Source organism: Podarcis bocagei (assembly GCF_964188305.1).
Source record: "Podarcis bocagei genome assembly, chromosome: 1".
In the NCBI taxonomy this organism is placed as follows: Eukaryota; Metazoa; Chordata; class Lepidosauria; order Squamata; family Lacertidae; genus Podarcis; species Podarcis bocagei.
This window is the reverse complement of record NC_138125.1, coordinates 4,759,937-4,782,844: the sequence shown is the minus strand read 5'-3', so window position 1 is coordinate 4,782,844 and position 22,908 is coordinate 4,759,937. Positions and strand designations below refer to the sequence as shown.

The following is a 22,908-nucleotide window of genomic DNA, read 5'->3' as shown; positions in this document are numbered from 1 at the left end:
TTACCAAATACTCTACTTGATCTCCCTTCCACCTGGAATCGAGGATCTCCGCTACATGGTAGCTGTGTTCCTTCTCCTCCATTGCTGGTCCCCTAGTGACCCTCCCCTCACTGTCTCCTCTATACGGTGACAGCAACGACCTGTGAAAAACTGGGTGCAGCTTCATGTGGTTCGGTAACCGGAGCCTGAAAGCCACTGGATTGACCTGCTGTATGACTTCAAACGGACCCAGCCTTTTGGGTCTTAATTTCTTACAACCTCCTTTGAATGGCAACCCTTGGGTTGACAGCCACACCTGGTCCCCCACCCTGATGCTTTCACCTTCCCTTCTGTTTTTGTCTGCTTGCCTCTTATATTCCTCCTTAGCCCTGTTTAAGTTGAGTTGGAGCTGGCGATGGATCGCTTCCATTTCTTCCACGAACTGTTCTGCAGCTGGAACGCTCCAGTTCTCCCCCTCCCCCCCTGGGAAGGCTCTGGGATGGCACCCGTGATTAGCCAAAAAGGGGCTCATCCCCGTGGACACGTTCTCTGCATTGTTGTAGGCAAATTCTGCCAACGCCAGCTTCTCCACCCAATCATTCTCTCTGTCATTAACATAACACCTCAAATATTGTTGGAGAACCCCATTTGCTCTTTCCGCCTGCCCGTTGGTTTCAGGATGACGGGCCGTCGAGAAATTAACCTCTACATGCAGTAAGCTCATGAGCTTCCTCCAGAACCTGGAAGTAAATTGTTTCCCTCGGTCTGAAACCACCCTCAAGGGGGCGCCATGCAACCTAAACACATTCTCTACAAACAATTTGGCGGTTTCTTCTGCTGTAACCGCATGTGAGCAGGCTATGAAGTGGGCCATTTTAGTTAACAGGTCTACTACAACCATGATGGCTGTTTTCCCTCTAGACCTTGGCAGATCAGTCATGAAATCTATTGCCACTGCTTCCCACGGTCTCTCAGGTGTGGGCAGTGGTTCTAATAAACCAGCCGGCGCCTGCCTCTCCCCCTTGGCTCTTTGGCATTGTTCACACCCTCTCACATACTCCCGCACATCTTCCCTGACCTTGGGCCACCAAAATTCCCTGGTAACCAGCCACATGGTTTTGTGTTGCCCAAAGTGCCCTGCTGTGGGGCTATCGTGCAGCTGCTTGAGTACTTTCTCCCTCAATTCCCCTTCAGGTATATATAACGCTCCCTTATAATACAATGCCCCATTTCTCTCCTCAAAACCACCGGGTTTGTCTTCCTCCCCTCTGAGATCCCTGAGTTTCCCCTGGGCGTATGCATCCTGCACCGTACCCTCTACCAATTCCCTTTGCCCCACCAAAGTCGCCCCACACACCCAGCGGTCCTCTGGAATGATATGGGTTTCTTCGGGTGCTCCCTCCCCCTCCAAATATTCAGGCTTGCGTGAGAGAGCGTCCGCCCTAACATTCTCTGGGCCTGGCACATAACAAATCTCAAAGTTAAATTTGGAGAACTCTTGGGCCCATCTCAACTGCCTTTGGTTGAGCACTCGCGCCGTTCTCCAGTACTCTAGATTTTTATGGTCCGTGCACACTTGCACTTTATGTTGTGCACCAACTAGCAGATGCCTCCATCTCCGGAACGCCTCATGAATAGCAAGCAGTTCTCGGTCGTACACCGTGTAGTTCCTCTCGGATTTGTTCAGCTTCCGCGAGAAGAAGGCACACGGACGCCACTCCGACTCCTCCTTCCCCGGCTGCAGAAGAAGCACCGCCCCTATGGCTCTGTCAGATGCGTCTGTTTCAACCCTTAGCTTCTTTCGTAAATCCACATGCAGAAGTTGTTCTTCAGAGGCGAAGGCCCTTTTCAGTTCCTCAAACGCTCGCCCCGCCTCCGCCGTCCATACAAACTTCTTCTTACTGCTGAGACAGTCAGTGATGGGCGCCGTCAGATGGGCGAAGTTGCGGATGAACTTACGATAAAAGTTTCCAAACCCTAGGAACCTCTGCACATCCTTCTTGGTTTTGGGTGTTTTCCATTCCAGCACTGCCTGTACCTTGCCGGGATCCATGGCCAATCCCTTGTCTGACAGGCGGTACCCCAGGAATTCCACCTCCTTGGTATGGAACCGACACTTCTCCAGTTTGACCCACAGCCTGTTGGCTTGCAGTCTGCTCAACACTTCTCTGACGTCTCTCACATGTTGCTCCTCATTCTCAGAATACACCAACACATCATCTAGAAAGGCAACGCAATTCTTGTAGAGCAAAGGGCCCAGCACGTGGTTCATAAAAGATTGAAAACACGCGGAGCCTGCTTGTAATCCAAATGGCATAACGAGGTATTCAAACGCCCCCAAAGGGGTAAACATGGTGGTTTTCCATTCATCCCCTTTCCTTATGCGTATCAGGTTGTACGCCCCCCTTAGATCCAGCTTTGTGAAAATCTTTCCCTTCCTCACCATGGTCAAAATATCATCAATTCTGGGCATAGGGAACGCCACCGGTTCAGTCACTGCATTCAGCCGCCTAAAATCACATACAAGTCTCGGCTTGTCCGCATTTTTTTTGTCCACAAAGAACACTGGGCTCCCCCCTGCTGCTTTGGACTCTCTGATGAAGCCTCTCTTCAGGTTCTTGTCAATGAACCCTCGCAACTCCTGCATTTCCCTGTCTGACATGGCATACAACTTGCCCACGGGAAGCTGTGCTCCAGGGAGTAAATTGATCTGACAATCAAAGGGTCTATGAGGTGGTAGTTGGTCAGCTTCCTTCTCGCTGAACACGTCGCTGAGATCTGCATACTGTGGTGGTACCTTCACCTTCCCCATTACTTCAGTCCCTGCTAGGGTGGCTTGGGCCCCTACTGAACCCTTCTCCCCTTTGCAGTGTTCTAGGCAATGTGCTGAACCAAAGGACACCACTCTTTGATGCCAGCCAACCAGCGGATCATGTAGAGCTAGCCAGCTCATTCCCAAAATAATGGGAGCGCCTCCCAGGGTGGCCACATTAAACGCTATCAGTTCTGTGTGCCTTGCCACCCTCATTATCATTGGGACAGTCTGCAAGCGGACTCCTCCTCCCAACAACTCCCTGCCATCAATCGTGGTCACCTGCAGGGGGTTGCTTAAAGGGATGGTCTGTATCTGGTGTTCAGCAACAAACTCCTTGCTCATAAAATTGCAGGAGCTGCCTGAGTCCAATAGCGCCTTTATTTTTAGGGGGTGCCCATTCTGCAGCTCTAGCGACACTTCAATCACTAGAGCAGGTCGAGGAGCTTCTGGCACGGGCACTTTCACTGCTCTTTGGCCTGGCTGCAGTGCCCCAATTGTGGCAACCAGGCGTTGGCTTTTACCTGCTCCGCTCCCCCTTCTTCTCCCCCCTCAACAGCTCCCACCATCCCTTGCCATTCCTTCCTCTGGGGGCAGACTCTGGCAAAGTGGCCTGGCTGTTGGCAGAGATAGCATTTCCGGGGGCCCTTTCCCTCCTTCTTAGCTCCCTCGCTGGTTTTTGAAAATGCGCGCGCGCGCGCTGTTCCGATTTCCATCGGCTCTGCCGGCGGGAAAGCTGGCTCAGGAATGTCTGGAATGCGGAACTCCTTCCAACGTTCCCCTCTCCCTTCCCGCCTCTCCAAGGCTCTTGCCTCCTGCCGCGCTCCTATGGTCAGCGCAGATTTGGTCAGCTGATCCATAGACTCCGCCCTGGGGCTCCGTGCCAGCTCGTCTTTCACCCCCGAAGAAAGACCTTCTTCAAATAGCATTTGAACGGGTGCCGCCGATAAATCCCAACTCAGTCTGTGAATCAGCATGGTAAACTCAGTCCAATATTCACGGACAGATCGACTCCCCTGCTTACAAGCCATTAGCTGTCTGCGCACCACCCCTTCCTCAATATCGCTGGAAAACATGATATCCATTGCACGAAAGAACTTCATTGTGTCCTTTAGTATGTCATTGTGCGTTGCCATTAGGGGTCGCACCCAGTCTCTAGCCCCTTTCTCAAGATGCCCAATTACAAAAGCAACTCGCGATTCCTCATCAGGGAACTCATCGAACTGCACATTAAGGGCATATTGCATCTCTGTCCTAAAAGCATGGTAGTCCTTGGGGTCCCCCCCAAATTTCTGCACCAATCCTGGTACCTTTCTGGGGAATTGAGTGGCTCTCCCCTTCTTGTCTGCATCCTGAGCCCTTCTCTCCTCCAGCCTCGCCGTCTGCAGGGCCAGTTGAACCTCCAACGCTCGGTATCTATCTTCCAAGCTTGGACCAGCTCCAGCCCCTGCTCCTCCGGTTCCGGTTGGTTCGCTCATGATGCCTTCTCTTGCACAGGCAGCGTACAAAGACTGTCGGACTGCTGTGAGGGTTTGATTAGCTGCTTGTGCGTGAAAACGTGCTCCCTCAGAGTTTGTGCGCCCCCACAAACCTCCGTGTGTGACGGAGCTCCTCAGACATGTCTGCTCTAGTCACTAGTAGAGTCCGACAGTGGCTGTCTGCGGAAGCGTTTCCAACAAAGAAGTTCCTTAACGGAAACGCGTCTCCTGGACTCACGGCGTGACAGTTTCCTGCGAGGTATGGGTCTCCCTATGGGAGACTCCGATACCTCCCCACTGTTCTCGCTGGAAGCCTCCCTGAGCCCTCCCTCCTGCTCGCATTCCCTCAGAGACCCACTCCTCCCCCTGCTGGTCCCTGCTTCAGCAGTTGAGTCTCTTTCATCCTGCCTGAGTCCCTCCACCACCTGATGCTCTGATGGCAGTTCCCTGACAGTTGGGCAGCGTGATGTACCCAGCTTTTAAGGGGTAATCCATTCGACAGCTCAATCAGGCATTTTTTGGATAGCCTAGTGTTGTCCATCTGTTGAACTCTAAACCAGTAACAGAGAATTCTTTTATCCGTTTGGCTCTCTAACAACAGGAATCAGAAAAAAGTGTAGAGTTGGAATGGACCTAAAAGGTCATCCAGCCTGACCCCGTGCAATGCAAGAATCCCAGGAGAGGGGTGGGCGGGCAGACGGGACAAATATTACAAGGGAAGGAAGGGGTGCCAGATCCGAATCCGGAAAAAGGAGCTCTGCATCTTTAACACTGAGATCAGAAGCAGAGAACGTGCTTACAAAGGTTTCCAGTAATGCACGGCGGATAACTTCAACCACGTCTTGCACACTGAACTTTGAGAGCTGAATAACTGTCCTCGCCTCGGGCCTAGCAAGCAGCAGAGATGGAAGGGGCGCTTTATATATATGGGACCTGGGAGGAAAAGACAGAAGGAAACACATTTCAAAAACTCTTTTGAAGATACAGAAGATCACCCGATTAAAGGAATCTAAGCCAAATTATCGCACGAGCTTTTTACAGATCATAGAATCATAGAATCATAGAGTTGGAAGAGACCACAAGGGCCATCAAGTCCAACCCCCTGCCAAGCAGGAAACACCATCAGAGCACTCCTGACATATGGTTGTCAAGCCTCTGCTTAAAGACCTCCAAAGGAGGAGACTCCACCACACTCCTTGGCAGCAAATTCCACTGTCAAACAGCTCTTACTGTCAGGAAGTTCTTCCTAATGTTTAGGTGGAATCTTCTTTCTTGTAGTTTGGATCCATTGCTCCGTGTCCGCTTCTCTGGAGCAGCAGAAAACAACCTTTCTCCCTCCTCTATGTGACATCCTTTTATATATTTGAACATGGCTATCATATCACCCCTTAACCTCCTCTTCTCCAGGCTAAACATGCCCAGCTCCCTTAGCCCTTCCTCATAAGGCATCGTTTCCAGGCCTTTGACCATTTTGGTTGCCCTCCTCTGGACACGTTCCAGTTTGTCAGTGTCCTTCTTGAATTGTGGTGCCCAGAACTGGACACAGTACTCCAGGTGAGGTCTGACCAGAGCAGAATAAAGTGGCACTATTACTTCCCTTGATCTAGATGCTATACTCCTATTGATGCAGCCCAGAATTGCATTGGCTTTTTTAGCTGCCGCGTCACACTGTTGGCTCATGTCAAATTTGTGGTCAACCAAGACTCAAGACTCCTAGATCCTATTTTATCAATTTCCGTATTTTTCGCTCTATAGGACGCAACCGACCATAGGGCGCACCTTGTTTTAGAGGGGGAGAAGAAGAAAAATTCTCCCCCTCTCTGCGCAGCGCCCCTTCAGCGAAGCGGCAGAAGAAACGGAGCCCCTTCCATTTCTCCTCCCGCTTCGCTGAAGGGGTGCTGTGCAAAGAGGGGGAGATTTTTTCCCCCCTTGTTCTCCCCCTCTAAAACAAGGTGTGTTCAAGATGCATTCAGTCGCCTTCAGTGAAGGCAACCCAAAGCCTCCGGAGTGCAGCAGGAGTTCCCACTATGCTCTGGAGGCTTCAGGCGGCTACCTTGGAAGCCTGGAGAGTGAGAGGGGTCGGTGCGCACTGACCCCTCTCGCTCTCCAGGCTTCAGTGAAGGCAACCTGAAGCCTCAGGAGCGCGGCGGGAGTTCCCGCTGCGCTCCAGAGCCTTCGGGTTCCTTTCGAACTGCTCTTTGGGGCAGGCGCCAGCCCCAAAGACCAGGTCGGGGAGCCTTCCCGCTGCTCCCCGAGATTGTGGGGCTGGCGGTGGGGGGAAGCGCTGCTTTCCCCCACCGCCAGCCTCAATGACCAGGTCAGGGCTGGCAGGGAAGCCCGGGTCCGTCCCCTCCCCAGCCCCATGGACCACACATTCACTCCATAAGGCGCACAGGCATTTCCCCTTCGATTTTAAGAGGGGAAAAGTGCGTCTTATGGAGCGAAAAATACGGTATATTGGCCGACAGTCAACCAATATAAACAAATGAAACAATACTTTTTTGAAGGAAAAATGCACACATTGTTTTCAGGTAACGGATACTGTCTGCCTTGGTAGCTCAATCGGTACAGCGTGAGACTCTTAATCCCGGGGTTGTGGGTTCGAAACCCGTGTTGGGGTCCTCTCCAACACCACAGTTCTGTGATTCACAGCAAGCATCTCAGAAAAGGCATGTATTTATTTCCCCCTTTCTCCAAGGACCTCAGCACAGTCCTCACGTTCTCTCTGCCCAGCCCTCATTTTAACCCCACAACAACCCTGTGAGGTAGGGCAGGTTAGGCTGAGAGATGGCAGCTGCCAGACCTAAACTGCCCTGTGAGCTTCGCAGGTGAGTGGGGATCTCTTTTTTGGGAAAGAACAAAACAATACTTTTATCCAGTCCTGAGCCTCTCCAGGTTAAGGCTGAGAAAGACCCCAGCCTGATATTGTGGAGAGTCACTGCCGCTCAGTGTGGACAGCACTGATTTAGATGGACCAAGGCCCATCTCTATGCTCCTTTATGCTACTTTAGGGCATGGCATCTCCCAGTAGGGCTAGGATGTGGGGCTACCTTTGAAGGTGACCAGGAAACTGCAATTAATCCAGAATGCGGCAGCCAGACTGGTGACTGGGAACGGCTGCCGGGACCACATAACACCGGTCCTGAGAGATCTGCATTGGCTCCCAGTACGTTTCCGAGCACAATTCAAAGTGTTGGTGCTGACCTTGAAAGCCCTAAATGGCTTCGGTCCAGTATACCTGAAGGAGCGTCTCCACCCCCATCGTTCTGCCCGGACACTGAGGTCCAGCACCGAGGGCCTTCTGGTGGTTCCCTCATTGCGAGAAGCGAAGCTACAGGGAACCAGGCAGAGGGCCTTCTCGGTAGTGGCGCCCGTTCTGTGGAACGCCCTCCCTTCAGATGTGAAGGAAATAAGCAGCTATCCTATCTTTAGAAGACATCTGAAGGCAGCCCTGTTTAGGGAAGCTTTTAATGTTTAATAGATTATTGTATTTTAATATTCCGTTGGAAGCTGCCCAGAGTGACTGGGGAGACTCAGCCAGATGGGTGGGGTATAAATAATAAATTATTATTATTATTATTAATTATTATAGGAGCACCCCCTGGCCTGAAACCCTGGGGAGCTGCTGCCAGTCAGGGTAGACATTATTGAGCTAGATGGACCATAGGCTTGAATAAGTATAAGGTAGCCTTCCAGCTTCCTGTGTTCCCTCGTCCTAGCTCATCACTCAAATTCAGGGGTGGAGAACCTTTTGGCATTCTGGATGATGCCGCACTCCAACTCCCATCAGCACCAGACAGCATGGCCGACAGAGACGGATGATGGGAGTTGTAGTCCAACAACAACTTTGGGTGGGGGCATAGGTTTTCTATCTCTGCTCTAACCACTAGGCAGGAGGTTTGCAATCGCTGCTCTAGACTAGGGGTCAGCAAGGTGGGCCAGATTGCACGCACCCACAATTTCCAGTGCCTGCACAGATGCGATTTCCAGCGTCGCAGAAGCGAGTCCCCACGTGGCGCTGCACCAGTTTAGCGCAGCGCGCAGGGACTCGCCGAGCAGGCGGCTCGGTTTGGGGGCAGCTCAGGGGCTGGTTAAACACCCCCCGTGGGCTGCTTATGGCCCATGGGCCTTAAGTTGACGACCCCTGGCTAGACCAAGTGAGTCGCTCAACGAGTTCAGAGCAAGCTAGCAATCTACCTACAGGATCTCTGCATCCTCTTCGTCATAGATTCCTGTTGTGACGTATCCACTGAGGACTCTCCCGGCTCCAACGAAAGCTTCTCTTGCTGTAAAAACAGATAACCCACCCTGTAAATCATTGAATCACGGAAGTGTAGGGTTAGAAGGGAACCCAAAGGTCATCCAATCCAGCCCCCGTCCCCCGCAACGCAGGAATGTCAGCTAAGTATACGGGAACAAGCAGGAGTTCTTGAAGCATCAGAGGATTTAAATGCAGAGAGATCCAGTTCAGAAGATGTTTTTCTCTCCCTGGTATCAGCTAAGCCCCCCTTCCCTTTAGTGCTTTTCTCATTTTTATTTTTTTGCAGATAATTAATTATCAGATTAAATCAAAACAGGTTTGCTGGTGTTTATCCAGCCACCCCGGTTCAATTTCCTGGAGAAAGCTTAATCCAATAGGTTTATCGCTTTGTGGCAAAACGCAGACCTCGCCTCGAGAGACGAAAGCTCCCTGTGTCCCGTCATATATCATGCCAGAACCTAATGATAAGGCTCAGCACCCTGCAATTAGACAGAGGCCACCTCACAGATGCTCCTTTTTATTGTCCAATCATTATGATTTGCACTTGCGACACTATCAGGGCAGTCACACACGATCCTGCTTTCAAATACCGTTTTGGGGCAGACTGCATTCCAATTCAGTTCATGTCCTACAGCTTCCTGCTGTTATAAGAATTTAAGGCCTTAAATATATAAAATAAATGTTCATAAATGTACTAGGCAAACGTATACTTAAATATATAAACCATATAATAATAATAATAATAATAATAATAATAATAATAATAATAATAATAATAATAATAATAATAATTTTTTATTATTTGTACTCCGCCCATCTGGCTGAGTTTCCCCAGCCACTCTGGGCGGCTTCCATAGAAACCAAAAATAGACTAAAATATCACACGTTAAAAACTTCCCTGAACAGGGCTGCCTTAAGATGTCTTCTGAATGTCAGGTAGTTGTTTATCGCTTTGACATCTGATGGGAGGGCGTTCCACAGGGCGGGCGCCACTACCGAAAAGGCCCTCTGCCTGGTTCCCTGTAGCTTTGCTTCTCTCAATGAGGGAACCGCCAGAAGGCCCTCGGCACTGGACCTCAGTGTCTGGGCAGAACAATGGGGGTGGAGACACTCCTCCAGGTATACTGGGCCGAGGCCATTTAGGGCTTTAAAGGTCAACACCAGCACTTTGAATTGTGCTCGGAAACGTACTGGGAGCCAATGTAGGTCTTTCAAGACTGGTGTTATGTGGTCTCGGCGCCTGCTCCCAGTCACCAGTCTAGCTGCCGCATTCTGGATTAGTTGTAGTTTCCGAGTCACCTTCAAAGGTAGCCCCACATAGAGCACATTGCAGTAGTCCAAGTGGGAGATAACTAGAGCATATGTCTGAAACAGTACAGGAAACAGCCTGAAACCATTTTGACTCTCCCAAATTGACCTCAAATGTTTCTCTGCAAGGAGGAAGGAAATCGGAAAAGCCTCCCCATTGTCTCTGTGCTCAGAAATCCTGCCTTAAGGGCACATTTGGGTATGAATAGGGTGAGCCTGTGACCTGGACTCAGCTCAGAATAGGCCCAACACCAACACACTACTATTGCATTGGTGGCAGGCTGCAGAAAGTGGTTAGTATCATATAGGGCAGTGTTCCCAAACTTGGGTCTCCAGCTGTTTTTGGACTACAACTCCCATCATCATCCCTATAAATAAAATAAATAATAATAATAATAATAATAATAATAATAATAATAATAATAATTTATTTACGCCCCACCCATCTGGCTGGGCTTCCCCAGCCACTCTGGACGGCTTCCAACAAAATATTAAAATACAAAAGTCTGCTAAACAGTAAAAGCTTCCCTAAACAGGGCTGCCTTCAGATGTCTTCTAAAAGTCTGGTAGTTGTTTATTTCCTTGACATCTGATGGGAGGGCATTCCACAGGGCGGGCGCCACTACCGAGAAGGCCCTCTACCTGGTTCTCTGTAACCTTACTTCTCGCAATGAGGGAACCGCCAGAAGGCCCTCGGCGCTGGACCTCAGTGTCCGGGCAGAATGATGGGGGTGGAGACGCTCCTTCAGTTATACTGGGCCGAGGCCATTTAGGGCTTTAAAGGTCAGCACCAACACTTTGAATTGTGCTCGGAAACGTACTGGGAGCCAATGTAGGTCTTTAAAGACTGGTGTTATGTGGTCTCAGCGGCCGTTCCCAGTCACAGTCTGGCGGCCGCATTCTGGATTAAGCTGCCGCAGGACCAGTGGATTAAGAGAGAAGGACCAGTGGTCAAGGATGATGGGCATTGTAGTCCCAAAACAGCGGGGGGACCTAAGTTTGGGAAACCCTGTTCTGGAGAATCCCAGAGGGAGGCAACTGACCATAGCAGCAATTTGTGTCTTGATACCATCTCCATGACACAAATTGCTGCCCTGGTCAGTCTTGATATCATCTCCATAAGGGACGTGGGTGGCGCTGTGGGTTAAACCACAGAGCCTAGGACTTGCTGATCAGAAGGTCAGCGGTTCAAATCCCCTTGACGGGGTCAGCTCCCGTTGCTCAGTCCCTGCTCCTGCCAACCTAGCAGTTTGAAAGCACGTCAAAGTGCAAGTAGATCAATAGGTACCACTCCAGCGGGAAGGTAAACGGCGTTTCCGTGCGCTGCTCTGGTTCGCCAGAAGCGGCCTAGTCATGCTGGCCACATGACCCAGAAGCTGTACGCCAGCTCCCTCGGCCAATAAAGCGAGATGAGCGCCACAACCCCAGAGTTGTCTGTGACTGGACTGGTCAGGGGTCCCTTTACCTTTACCTTTACCATCTCCATTCCCCACCGGTCAAAATTAAGATTGTAGACGGCCTACCTGGCTGGGCTGTTGTGAAGGAAAGCAGGATAAGAAATACATATAATGGTTTCTACATGTAAAGGGCAATAGGAAGTATTATTATTTCTGGTAACTAAGGGAGGTGTTTACCTTCACTCATGCTGGAATCAAACAGTCCCAAAACAGAAACTGAAGTCTTGATCCTTAAATAGTCTTCCACCTCTTTGGCCGTGGTCAACTTCACCGGACAGGAGGTTCTGCTTCTGCAAATGTAAGAGGGAACCAGGGGAAATACTTTCAGGCGTGTCTACAGGGTCTTTTTCGATTCCTTCCTACGCTTAATTTCACTGCCTAAGATTTTGGGTACCCCAAGTCTCTCCACCCAGGGTGGGAAGAAGGGAGATTGGGACCTACTCAATGTGGGACAGATCTGATCCAGTCTGCACTGAAAGGCAAAACCTTCCCGATACAGGGCTGCCTTCAGACGTCTTCTAAAAGTGAGATGGTTCTTCATCTCCTCTACATCTGAATGGAGGGCGGTCTACAGGGCGGGCGCCACCACCAAGAAGGCCCTCTGCCTGGTTCCCTGTAACTTGGCTTCTCGCAATGAGGGAACCATCAGAAGACCCTTGGAGCTGGACCTCCATGTCCGGGCTGAGCAATGGGGGCAGAGATGACAAAGGACTGCAGAATGCACATTTAAAGCAGAAATCTGTTCTCAGAAGAGGTTCTCTGAATTCTCCAGAATTGCTACCTCAGACCACCCACCTCCCATGTGCACTTTAGAGCCAAACGCACCAGAGGGATACTTACAGCTCAATGAACCTTAGCATCTCCTCGACTCCCCACATCCCAGAGTAGGCCAGCCATCTCCCCGCTTCCACATACATCTTGATGGTCGGAAACTGAGTGACGTTTTGCTGTGCGCAGAGGTCTGGCCAGTCCCAGCAGTTGACCCTCGCAAGCGTAATCTCAGGGCTCCCTGTAAAGTATTTAGGAGAGCAAAGCGAAGTGGAACAGGGTGCACGTTTCATCAGCACCTTTCTAAAAGGCACACACTAAATATACCGTATTTTTCGCTCCATAAGACACACTTTTTTCTTCCTAAAAAGTAAGGGGAAATGTCGGTGCGTCTTATGGAGCGAGTGCGTGGTCCCTGGAGCCGAATTGCCCAGGGCTGAAAAGCAGATCATGCTCTTTTTTTTGAAAGAGGGAAGTGGGTGTTGAAACAAAGCCGCTGATCGGCAAGTGATCTGGAGGGAGATAAGGGACGCTAGAGATAAAGGAGGCTGCCTGGGAGGGGGGAGGTAACTTGCAAGGAGAGGAGACAGGAAGACTAAAGCAATGAGGAGAGAAATTGGAAGAAAAGGAGGAGCAAAAAACTGCTCCAGCTAAGAAAAAGATATTAAGGCAAACAAGAGGGAAGGGGGTATTGAAAGGAAGCAGCTGATTGGTAAATGATTGGGAGGGAAATAAGGGACGCTAGTGATAAAGGAGGCTGCCTGGGAGGGGGGAGGTAAAAGCCCATGGATCCTCGGAATTTTTGCATTGGGTCACCCCAAATTCACTATCAGATCACATAGCATGTCCATGGCTACAGCCTACACACACAAAAACTACGCATCCACTGTTTCATGGAGCCGCAATGGCGCAAAAACGTGGTTACAAAGCACAGATCCACATGGATTCTCATGATTTTTGCATTGGGCTACCCCAAACTCACCATCAAATCACATATCATGTCTGTGGCCACAGCATGAACCACAAAAATCATACACCCACTGTTTCGTTCAGAATATTTTTTTTCTTGTTTCCCTCCTCTAAAAACTAGGTGCGTCTTATGGTCAGGTGTGTCTTACGGAGCGAAAAATATGGTAATTTTTTTGCAATTGTTATCCTTGGGCAACCCATTGCACCGACCCACTCAATTCTCACAAGGGTGGGTTGAGAAGAACTGGGCGTGCTCACCCAGGAGAAGATCGGCAGTTAAGGGGAGATGTGCCAGGAGCTGGAAGTGCTGCCTCATGCCGCGCAGTTAACCTGTGGAACTCCCTCCCACAGGAGGCCACAATGGCCACCAATTTGGACAGCTTTAAAAGGGGACTGGACAAATTCATTAACTAAGAGGGCTATCGGTGGCTGCTAGACAGGATGGCTCTACTCCGTCAGAAGCAGCCATACTTCTGAACCCCAGTTGCTGGAGACCACAGGAGGGGGAGAGTTGGTCTTGAGTTCAAATTCTGCTAGACGGACAGGTTACCAGAGAGACAGCCTTGTCTCTTATGCACCCAGCCACAGCTTTCCAAACTTTTTAATGTTGGCGACACACTTTTTAGACATGCGTCATTTCACAAGACAGTACAGTGGTGCCCCGCAAGACGAATGCCTCGCAAGACGAAAAACGCGCAAGACGAAAGAGTTTTCCGTTTTTTGAGTCGTTCCGCAAGACGAATTTCCCTATGGGCTTGCTTCGCAAGACAAAACGTCTTGCGAGTTCTTGCGAGTTTGTTTCCTTTTTCTTAAAGCCGCTAATAGCCGCTAATCCGCTAATGGGCTTGCTTCGCAAGACGAAAAAACCGCAAGACGAAGAGACTCGCGGAACGGATTAATTTCGTCTTGCGAGGCACCACTGTAATTCAGCTTTACTAGCAAACCAGAGCTCACGGTTTGGAAAGCTCTGCGCCCAGATTTCTGTGGTCTGCGGGAGTTTAATAGGCTGCTGCCATCTAGCGTCCAGAATATTTCCCTTGCAATCCAGCCTCTGTTGCTTTGAAAGGGGGAGAGGCGAGAGATACTAGTGGCAGCACCACAAGCTCAGAATCAGGCCCTGGTTCCCTGAATCACATGGGAGTCAGACCATTGGGCCCACCTTGTCCACACTAACTGGTAGAGGCTCTCCAAGGTTTTGGGAAGGGGTTCTCTCCCTGGCCCACCTTGATGGATGTGGGACTTTCTGCTTGCAAAGGAGATGTACTGAATTATGACCTTTCTTTTTTTTCTTCTTTTTTTAAAAGAGTTTTATCGATACAACAAAAGAAAAAAAACCAAATACCAAATTACACAAAGAATAACCATAGACACATAATTTTCTTAGAAAACAATAAAACATATATTGGTCTTAACACTAAAGACCCAACCTCCCGTCTATTCCATATTTCAATTTCATATTACTTATTGCCAATACACCCTTTTATCATAATTAAACTTATTTTTAATAAATCTAATTTTTTATATCTACCTTGCAACTATTACTGAATGCTGCAACTATTCCTCGAATGCTGCAACAGAATTTAAACTACTATATTTATTTTTCAGATATTCTTTGAAAACCTCCCATTTTGAAACAAATTCCTGCTTTGATTTATTCTTTATTTTTTCTGATAGACCATCTAATTCGGCATATTCTGTCAGCTTTCTGTGAGCTTTAACTGGGATGCTGGTCAGAACATGAAACTCCATGGCCATTATTATTAGCTATTATTATTATTATTATTATTATTATTATTATTATTATTATTATTATTATTATTATTATTATTTGTATACTGCCCTCCATCTATAGATCTCAGGGAGCTTCGCAACACAAAAATACTCCCTTCTCCAGAAAAGTAACGCAAAAACCAGTTATTGTTTTTTGTTACTACAGTACGCATTTTGGGTTTTTATAGTGCAAACTGCCTCGTGATCCTCAGGTAAAGGGAGATAATGTTGCTGTTGTTGGCCTCCATCTGTCTCAAGAGACAGTGTCTCGGGGGTGAAGTCAAATTGTTGGAGAAGCACAGCGTCTGCAAAGACTGGTCATTCGTAACTGTTGCGTTAAAGGTAAAGGGACCCCTGACCATTAGGTCCAGTCGTGGCCGACTCTGGGGTTGCGGCGCTCATCTCGCTTTATTGGCCGAGGGAGCCGGCGTACAGCTTCCGGGTCATGTGGCCAGCAGGACTAAGCCGCTTCTGGCGAACCAGAGCAGCACACGGAAACACCGTTTACCTTCCCGCCAGAGAAGGTATTTATCTATTTATCTACTTGCACTTTGACGTGCTTTGGAACTGCTAGGTTGGCAGGAGCAGGGACCAAACAACGGGAGCTCGCCCCGTTGCGGGGATTCAAACCGCCAACCTTCTGATTGGCAAGTCCTAAGCTCTGTGGTTTAACCCACAGCGCCACCCACTTCCCTAACTGTTGCGTTAGCGGCACCCAAATGACCTCTCTGGGGTGCAAGCCTGGTCAATGTGTATGGAGGTCTTTGGCCGGGGAATTTCCAGTCTGCTGCTACTGGCCATTATAAATATCCAAAGCCACTGTCCTCCTGCAACCACCAGGGAATTAATAATAATAATAATTTAAAAAAATTACTTATACCCTGCCCTTCCCGGTTCAGAAAACCGGCCTCAGGGCGGCTAACAACAAATTTAAAACACTTAAATGATGCAACAAAAAATTAGCATAAAATACAGTATAAAACATGAATAACAATAAATTCAGAATTCAGAAATCAATTTAGGGGGGAAATCCATCCAATAAACATTAGATGATCACCAGGGCTAGCTGGCTAAATTAGTCCTACTTGGGCCAGCGAGGAGACCAGGGGACAATTAGCTGTGGGATCCCAGAGCGGGTAATCTTCATAAAAAGGGGAGGGGGAGGGAAGGAAGGGGAATAAAAGATCAGGCTAAGTTAAAATTGAAAGCCAGGCTTTCAGGCCCTGCAGAAGGAGGTTAAATCCTGCAGGGCCCTGGTCTCATGGGACAGAGAATGCCACCAGATCGGAGCCATCACTGAGAAGGCCCTGGCCCTGGTGGAGGATAGTCTGACATCCTTAGGGCCCGGGACCTCTAAACTATGATTATTCATGGACCTTGAGGTCCTCTGCGGGGAAGACAAGTAGAGGCGGTCCTGTAAAAACTGACCTCCTGCCAGCTGGCCTGTTGGCCCAAGATAGTCACCCCACTTGTGTGCCTGAGCAGAAGGCTATAGGGGAAGTCCTATATCACTCTGAGGGGGGGGGGGTCTGTGTGTGAGCTGCAATCTGTGTGTCAGTGAAATCGCTAGCTGGCCTCCATACCTTGCAGACGGGCAGCCACTTCGGCGTAGGACTGCATCACGACCAGGGAGACGGCTTCCCCTGAGGCCAAGAGGAAAAAGGAAAACAGATCCTGTTATTCCCGGCCCCCAGAAATTCCTCAGCTCTGCTCTGCAGGCAGGCAAAGTTCCATACAAATGGGAAGTCCATACCAAAAGCGTACAGGAATTTTGCAGCCTGGATAAATTGTGCAATTGACTCCAGAAAAACTTTACCAGAAGAAAACAACAAATGCAGACAACTGCTGGAGATGTGGGAGTAAAAATGCGAACTTAGTACATATGATGATTAACTTCCCGATGATAAGATCATTTCGGTACGAGGTGAGGATATTTATAGCAAGAGTAATAAAAAGAAATTGTTATTTAGGGGAATTGAATTTAATTCTAAACTATATTCCGGAAACGTGGGAGATTACAAGGGGTAAAAAAAAAATGGATGTACCGTGCTATATTAGAAGCAAAAAAAACTTGTTTTGATGAATTGGAAGAGCCGCAAAAAGTTTCAGTTGAGCACATGGATTGATAATATGGACAGATTGGCTACATAGCATGTCAATGCAATTTAAGGCTGGATAAATATGAAGAAATCTGGAAGGAATACTTAAGCGATAAGGCGGATAGTGGGGGGAAGGAGGGGGAGGAGAGAGAGGTGGGGAAATATTGTTAAAAAGGTGTAGTCATAGGTATATCAGTGTATTCAAATCTGAATTGTCAAATTGTGTTATTAGTGTTATTATGGTTTTTGTTGTATGTATCTTTTGCGGTTGTTGTTTGTACTGAAAAATGATTAAATAAATTATACACACACACACATATAATGTTCAGATCAAAAAAATACTTAATTACAAACAAGACACCCATAACGAAACTAGACTACAGACTTATTCCCAGTGCACAAAAATAAGGAAAGGCCCAAATGATCAGAGAGAAGATGCTGGAAAGCCAGCGAAGATAATTTGTAGATTTTAACCTAAAGGTCAGAAAAGTTTAGATCTAATACCGGTTCGTAATGGTGGAGATCTGGAGGAAGGACTGCTCCCCGTTTTCGCAAAACAACACGGGAGTTTCTGCATGCAAAGTACAGTGGTGCCCCGCAAGACGGAAAACTCGCAAGACGGAAAACTCGCTAGACGAAAGAGTTTTCCGTTTTGGAGGTGCTTCGCAAAACGACAATATCTTGCGAGTTCCTGCTGGTTTTTTTTCCTTCCCCCCTTTTTCTAAGCCGCTAAGCCGCTTATCAGCTGATCTGATCAGCAGATAAGCCGCTAAAAGCGCTAATCCGCTCATCCGTCAATGGGCTTGCTTCGCAAGACGAAAAAACCGCTAGACGAAGAGAATCACAGAACGGATTCTTTTCGTCTTGCGAGGCACCACTGTAGAGGTTTTATTACTGAACCTTCCCTGGAAGACTTTGCTTCAGAAAATACAGCAACACCCAGAGCATTCGCTGGGCCCTGGAATTCCCAGGATGCTGGATTTCCATGCCAGAGCCCAATTCAACATATGCGCTAGAGGGAAGGCCAAATATAAGAAACAGCAACAGAACAGGCAGGTAGCCGTGCTGGTCTGCCGTAGTCGAAACAAAATAAAAAAATTCCTTCCAGTAAAACCTTAGAGACCAACTAAGTTTGTTCTTGGTATGAGCTTTCGTGTGCATGCACACTTCTTCAGATACACTGAAACAGAAGTCGCCAGACATATATAGTGAGAGGGTGGGGAGGGGTATTACTCAGAAGGGGGGTGGGAATGGGTGATTAACTGATAGGTGTGGTAAACCAGCTGACGACTGTACAGGAAAAAGCAAAAGGTGAGATGGCTAAAAATAGCTTTTTCATGTATAATGAGATAAGAATCCAACTCTCTATTCAGACCAGGTCTCTCCATGGTTTTAAGTTTGGGAATAAGTTGCAATTCAGCAACTTCTCTTTCCAGTCTATTTCTGAAATTCTTTTGTATTTGTTGTCGTGTCCGACTCTTTGTGACCCCCTAGACCAGAGCACGCCAGGCCCTCCTGTCTTCCACTGCCTCCCGCAGTTTGGTCAAACTCATGCTGGTGGCTTCGAGAACACTGTCCCACCACCTCGTCCTCTGTCATCCCCTTCTCCTTGTGCCCTCCATCTTTCCCAACATCAGGGTCTTTTCCAGGAAGTCTTCTCTTCTCATGAGGTGGCCAAAGTCTTGGAGCCTCAGCTTCAGTATCTGTCCTTCCAGTGAGCACTCAGGGCTGATTTCCTTCACAATGGATAGGTGTGATCTTCTTGCAGTCCATGGGACTCTCAAGAGTCTCCTCCAGCACCATAATTCAAAAGCATCATTTCTTCGGCGATCAGCCTTCTTTATGGTCCAACTCTCACTTCCATACATCACTACTGGGAAAACCATGGCTTTTACTATACGGACCTTTGTTGGCAAGGTGATGTCTCTGCTTTTTAAGATGCTGTCTTTTGTATTAAAACAGCTAATTTGAGATCTTGCATAGAATGTCCTGGGAGATTGAAGTGTTCTCCTATTGTTTATGCCATCAAATGCCAAAAGTGCCCTTCAGCTCTCTATATTGGAGAAACTGACCAAACCCTACGCCAAAGGATAAATGGACATAAATCTGATATCAGGAATCACAAGACAGAGAAACAGTTGTCAACAGGTTTACCACACCTATCAGCCAGTCACCCATTCCCACCACCCTTCTGAGTAATACCCCTCCCCACCCTCTCACTATATATAAGGGTCTGGTGACTTCTGTTTCAGTGTATCTGAAGAAGTGTGCATACACACGAAAGCTCATACCAAGAACAAACTTAGTTGGTCTCTAAGGTGCTACATGGGTGGCGCTGTGGGTTAAACCACACAGAGCCTAGGACTTGCTGATCACAAGGTCAGCGGTTCAAATCCCCGCGACGGGGTGAGCTCCCGTTGTTCGGTCCCTGCTCCTGCCAACCTAGCAGTTCGAAAGCACGTCAAAGTGCAAGTAGATAAATAGGTACCGCTCTGGCGGGAAGGTAAACGGCGTTTCCGTGTGCTGCTCTGGTTCGCTAGAAGCGGCTTAGTCATGCTGGCCACATGACCCGGAAGCTGTACGCTGGCTCCCTTGGCCATTAAAGCGAGATGAGCACCGCAACCCCAGAGTCGGCCACGACTGGACCTAATGGTCAGGGGTCCCTTGACCTTTACCTTTTAAGGTGCTACTGGAAGGAATTTTTTTATTTTGTTTCAAGCAGCGGAACAGAGAGAGCTGGTTCCTGGAAAGGTGAAACGCGGAGCTATTGGGGGCTGTTTACTTACAGCTGGCATAGAAGAGCACGGCCGTGGAGTTGCTCTTTGCCAGAGCAGGGGCGAAGGAGTCTTCCGTCAGGGTCTGGATGTGCTCAAGAGGAAGTTCACGCTTCCGGTCCCTGATGACCGATTCCACCACCTCGTCGTCCTGGATCTCTGCAGGGCAAACAACACAGGCTCCATCTCAAGACAAGGAAGAAGAAGAAGAGTTTGGATTTGATAATCCCGCTTTATCACTACCCGAAGAAGTCTCAAAGCGGCTAACATTCTCCTTTCCCTTCCTCCCCCACAACAAACACTGTGAGGTGAGTGGGGTTGAGAGACTTCAGAGAAGTGTGACTGGCCCAAGGTCACCCAGCAGCTGCAGGTGGAGGAGCGGAGACGCGAACCCGGTTTCCCAGATTACGAGTCCACCACTCTTAACCACTACACCGCACTGGCTATCCCGCTGCATGCTTTCAGCAAGGTTCAGAGAGCACCCCACGACTTCACGGAGGGTGAAGCTATCAATGACTTTTACTGCGGCAGCAATATTATAATAAAAAAATTAATATATTACTTATACCCCACCCATCTGGCTGGGTTTCCCCAGCCCCTCTGGGCGGCTCCCAACAGAGGACTAAAAACAGAATAAAACTTCAAAAAACTTCTCTAAACAGGGCTGCCTTCAGATGTCTTCTAAAAGTCAGATAGTTGTTTATTTCCTTGGCATCTGGTGGGAGGGCGTTCCACAGGGTGGGCGCCACTACCGAGAAGGCCCTCTGCCTGGTTCCCTGTAACTTGGCTTCTCCCAGTGAGGGAACCGCCAGAAGGCCCTCGGAGCTGGACCTCAGTGTCTGGGCTGGACGATGGGGGTGGAGACGCTCCTTCAGGTATACTGGACCGAGGCCGTTTAGGGCTTTAAAGGTCAGCACCAACACTTTGAATTGTGCTCAGAAACGTACAAGCAACTACACTCTGGAACTCCCTGCCTATTGATATCAAGTAGGCAACTTTGCCGTCATCTTTTCAGCACCTGCTAAAGACATTTTTATTTAGATAAACCGATTGATTGATTGATTGATTAACTGAATTTATATACCGCCCTATACCTGGAGGTCTCAGGGCGATTCACATAAAAAGATCACAGTATATAAAAATAAAAGCACCAACCCAATAATACCCCCCTCCCCAAAAAAGAGCCATATTAAAAGGGTATAGGATGTCCATCAGATCAACCAAAGGCCTGTTTAAAAAGGAACGTTTTTGCCTGGCGCCTAAAGGTGTATAATGAAGGTGCCAGGCAAACTTCCCTGGGGAGAGCATTCCACAGACAGGGAGCCACTGCAGAGAAGGCCCCGTTCTCGTGTTGCCACCTCTGGACCTCTAGAGGAGGCACATGAATAAGGGCCTTGGAAGATGATCTCAGGGACTGGCTAGGTTCATATGGGAAGAGGCAGTCCTTGAAGTATTGCGGTCCTGAGCCGTTTAAAGCTTTATAGCTCAAAATCAGCACTTTGAACTGGGCCCAGAAACTAATTGGTAGCCAGTGTAGTTGGACCAGGATCGGTGCAATACGCTCAAACCGTCTTGCTCCGGTGAGCAACCTGGCCACTTCAGACCATCTTCAGACATGGAGAATGTTTTCATCTGTTTAGTGGCTTGTTGCTGATTTTACCTTTTGAATGTTTTGATGAGTTGTTTATATTTATTGTCTTACTCTCTTTGTAAGCCATCTTGGGTCTTTCCTTCAACCATCAAGCGGCGTAAAATTTTTACCAGATAAAATGAGTTAGTAAATCTACCTTGTTCGTAGTTCTCACCATCTTCCTCCTCCTCCTCCTCCTCTTCTTCTTCCTCCTCCTCACGCTCCTGTGTGGGTTCCCTCTGCTTGCCGTTTTCCACCAAGGCTATGATCTCATCCACGTCTTTCAGAACCAAGTATTTAACAGGCGCACCCTGCGGAAATACCAGATCATTGAAACCAGTCAAGGCTGCAAGCCTGCACACATTTACCCGGGAGTAAGTCCCATTTGCTGCAATGGAACTTGCTACTGAGCAGGCCCACTGCAGGTTGCAAAACAGAGAGGAAGTCCTAATGACACCAGCGACAACAAACTAACCTCCTCAGGTGTCTTGAGGGCGACGTTACACCGGGGAAGAACATCCAAGCTGATGGAGCTCCTTTCAAGATAAAAAACGAGGCATTAAAACCTGAAATGAGGAATGTAAATAAGACTGGTGACTGGAGGCGGCTGCTGAGACCACATAACACCGGTCTTGAAAGACCTACATTGGCTCCCAGGACATTTCCGAGCACAATTCAAAGTGTTGGTGCTGACCTTGAAAGCCCTAAACGGCCTTGGCCCAGTATACCTGAAGGAGCGTCTCCACCCCCATTGTTCTGCCCGGACACTGAGGTCCAGCTCTGAGGGCCTTCCCTCTCTGCGAGAAGCAAAACTACAGGGAACCAGGCAGAGGGCCTTCTTGGTGGTGGCTCCCGCCCTGTGGAACCCCCTCCCACCAGATGTCAAAGAGATAAACAACTACCTGACATTCAGAAGACATCTTAAGGCAGCCCTGTTCAGGGAAGTTTTTAACGTGTGACATCTTAGTGTATTTCTGGTCTTTGTGGAAGGCGTCCAGAGCGGCTGGGAAACCCAGCCAGATGGGTAGGGTACAAATAATGAATTGTTATTATTATATTATTATTATTATATATCTAAGGGCCAGCTCTCCTGTGGCTGGACTGGACTGCTCTACCATTGAGCTGTGGGTTAGAAAGCAGGGGAAAGGTTGTGAACGCTGCCCAAAATGGCTAAAAACACCCACATTTTTAGAGCTAACTCTCCTCTTTCTACCTAGCAGGACTAGAGTTAAGAATTGGTTCTAACAGCCTATTGTTAGCAGCAAACCTCTCAAAGGCACGGGGAGTGTGTATATGAACTTAATATTGTTTTATGGATTATAAATGCCCTGCTGATTTGATGATGATATAAAATGACTGCTGCAATTGTGGTGTTTAGCTTAATTTTTAGTTGCTGCTTTGTTAACAGTGTTCCATAGATTGTTTTATTGATGATTTGTTCATTATTTTGTGTGATCTGAGCTGAATTTGTGATGTTCCATTATGTTACTTTTATTTCTGGTTTGTAAGTCAATTTGGGATTCATCTGAATGGACAGTGGCACAGAAGTACAATAAATCAAATCAAATCAAAGGCTGTTATCATCGCTCCCCCTGTTGCACCT

The 22,908-nt window shown here is 48.4% G+C and overlaps 1 protein-coding gene across 2 annotated transcripts in view; it reads right to left on the bottom strand.

Moving 5' to 3' along the window:
* TXNDC16 (thioredoxin domain containing 16) overlaps positions 1-22,908 on the bottom strand; it is a 56,869-nt gene that overhangs the window by 5,567 nt on the left and 28,394 nt on the right. For both annotated transcript variants that reach the window (XM_081191895.1, XM_081191894.1), the window contains exons 11-18: positions 21,781-21,841; positions 21,463-21,616; positions 19,688-19,834; positions 16,386-16,445; positions 12,136-12,304; positions 11,473-11,585; positions 8,471-8,555; positions 5,070-5,202 (exon numbers count right to left, since the gene is read on the bottom strand). In XM_081191895.1, coding sequence (XP_081048021.1) covers positions 5,070-5,202; positions 8,471-8,555; positions 11,473-11,585; positions 12,136-12,304; positions 16,386-16,445; positions 19,688-19,834; positions 21,463-21,616; positions 21,781-21,841 — 922 coding nt within the window. The remainder of the gene's footprint in view (positions 1-5,069; positions 5,203-8,470; positions 8,556-11,472; positions 11,586-12,135; positions 12,305-16,385; positions 16,446-19,687; positions 19,835-21,462; positions 21,617-21,780; positions 21,842-22,908) is intronic.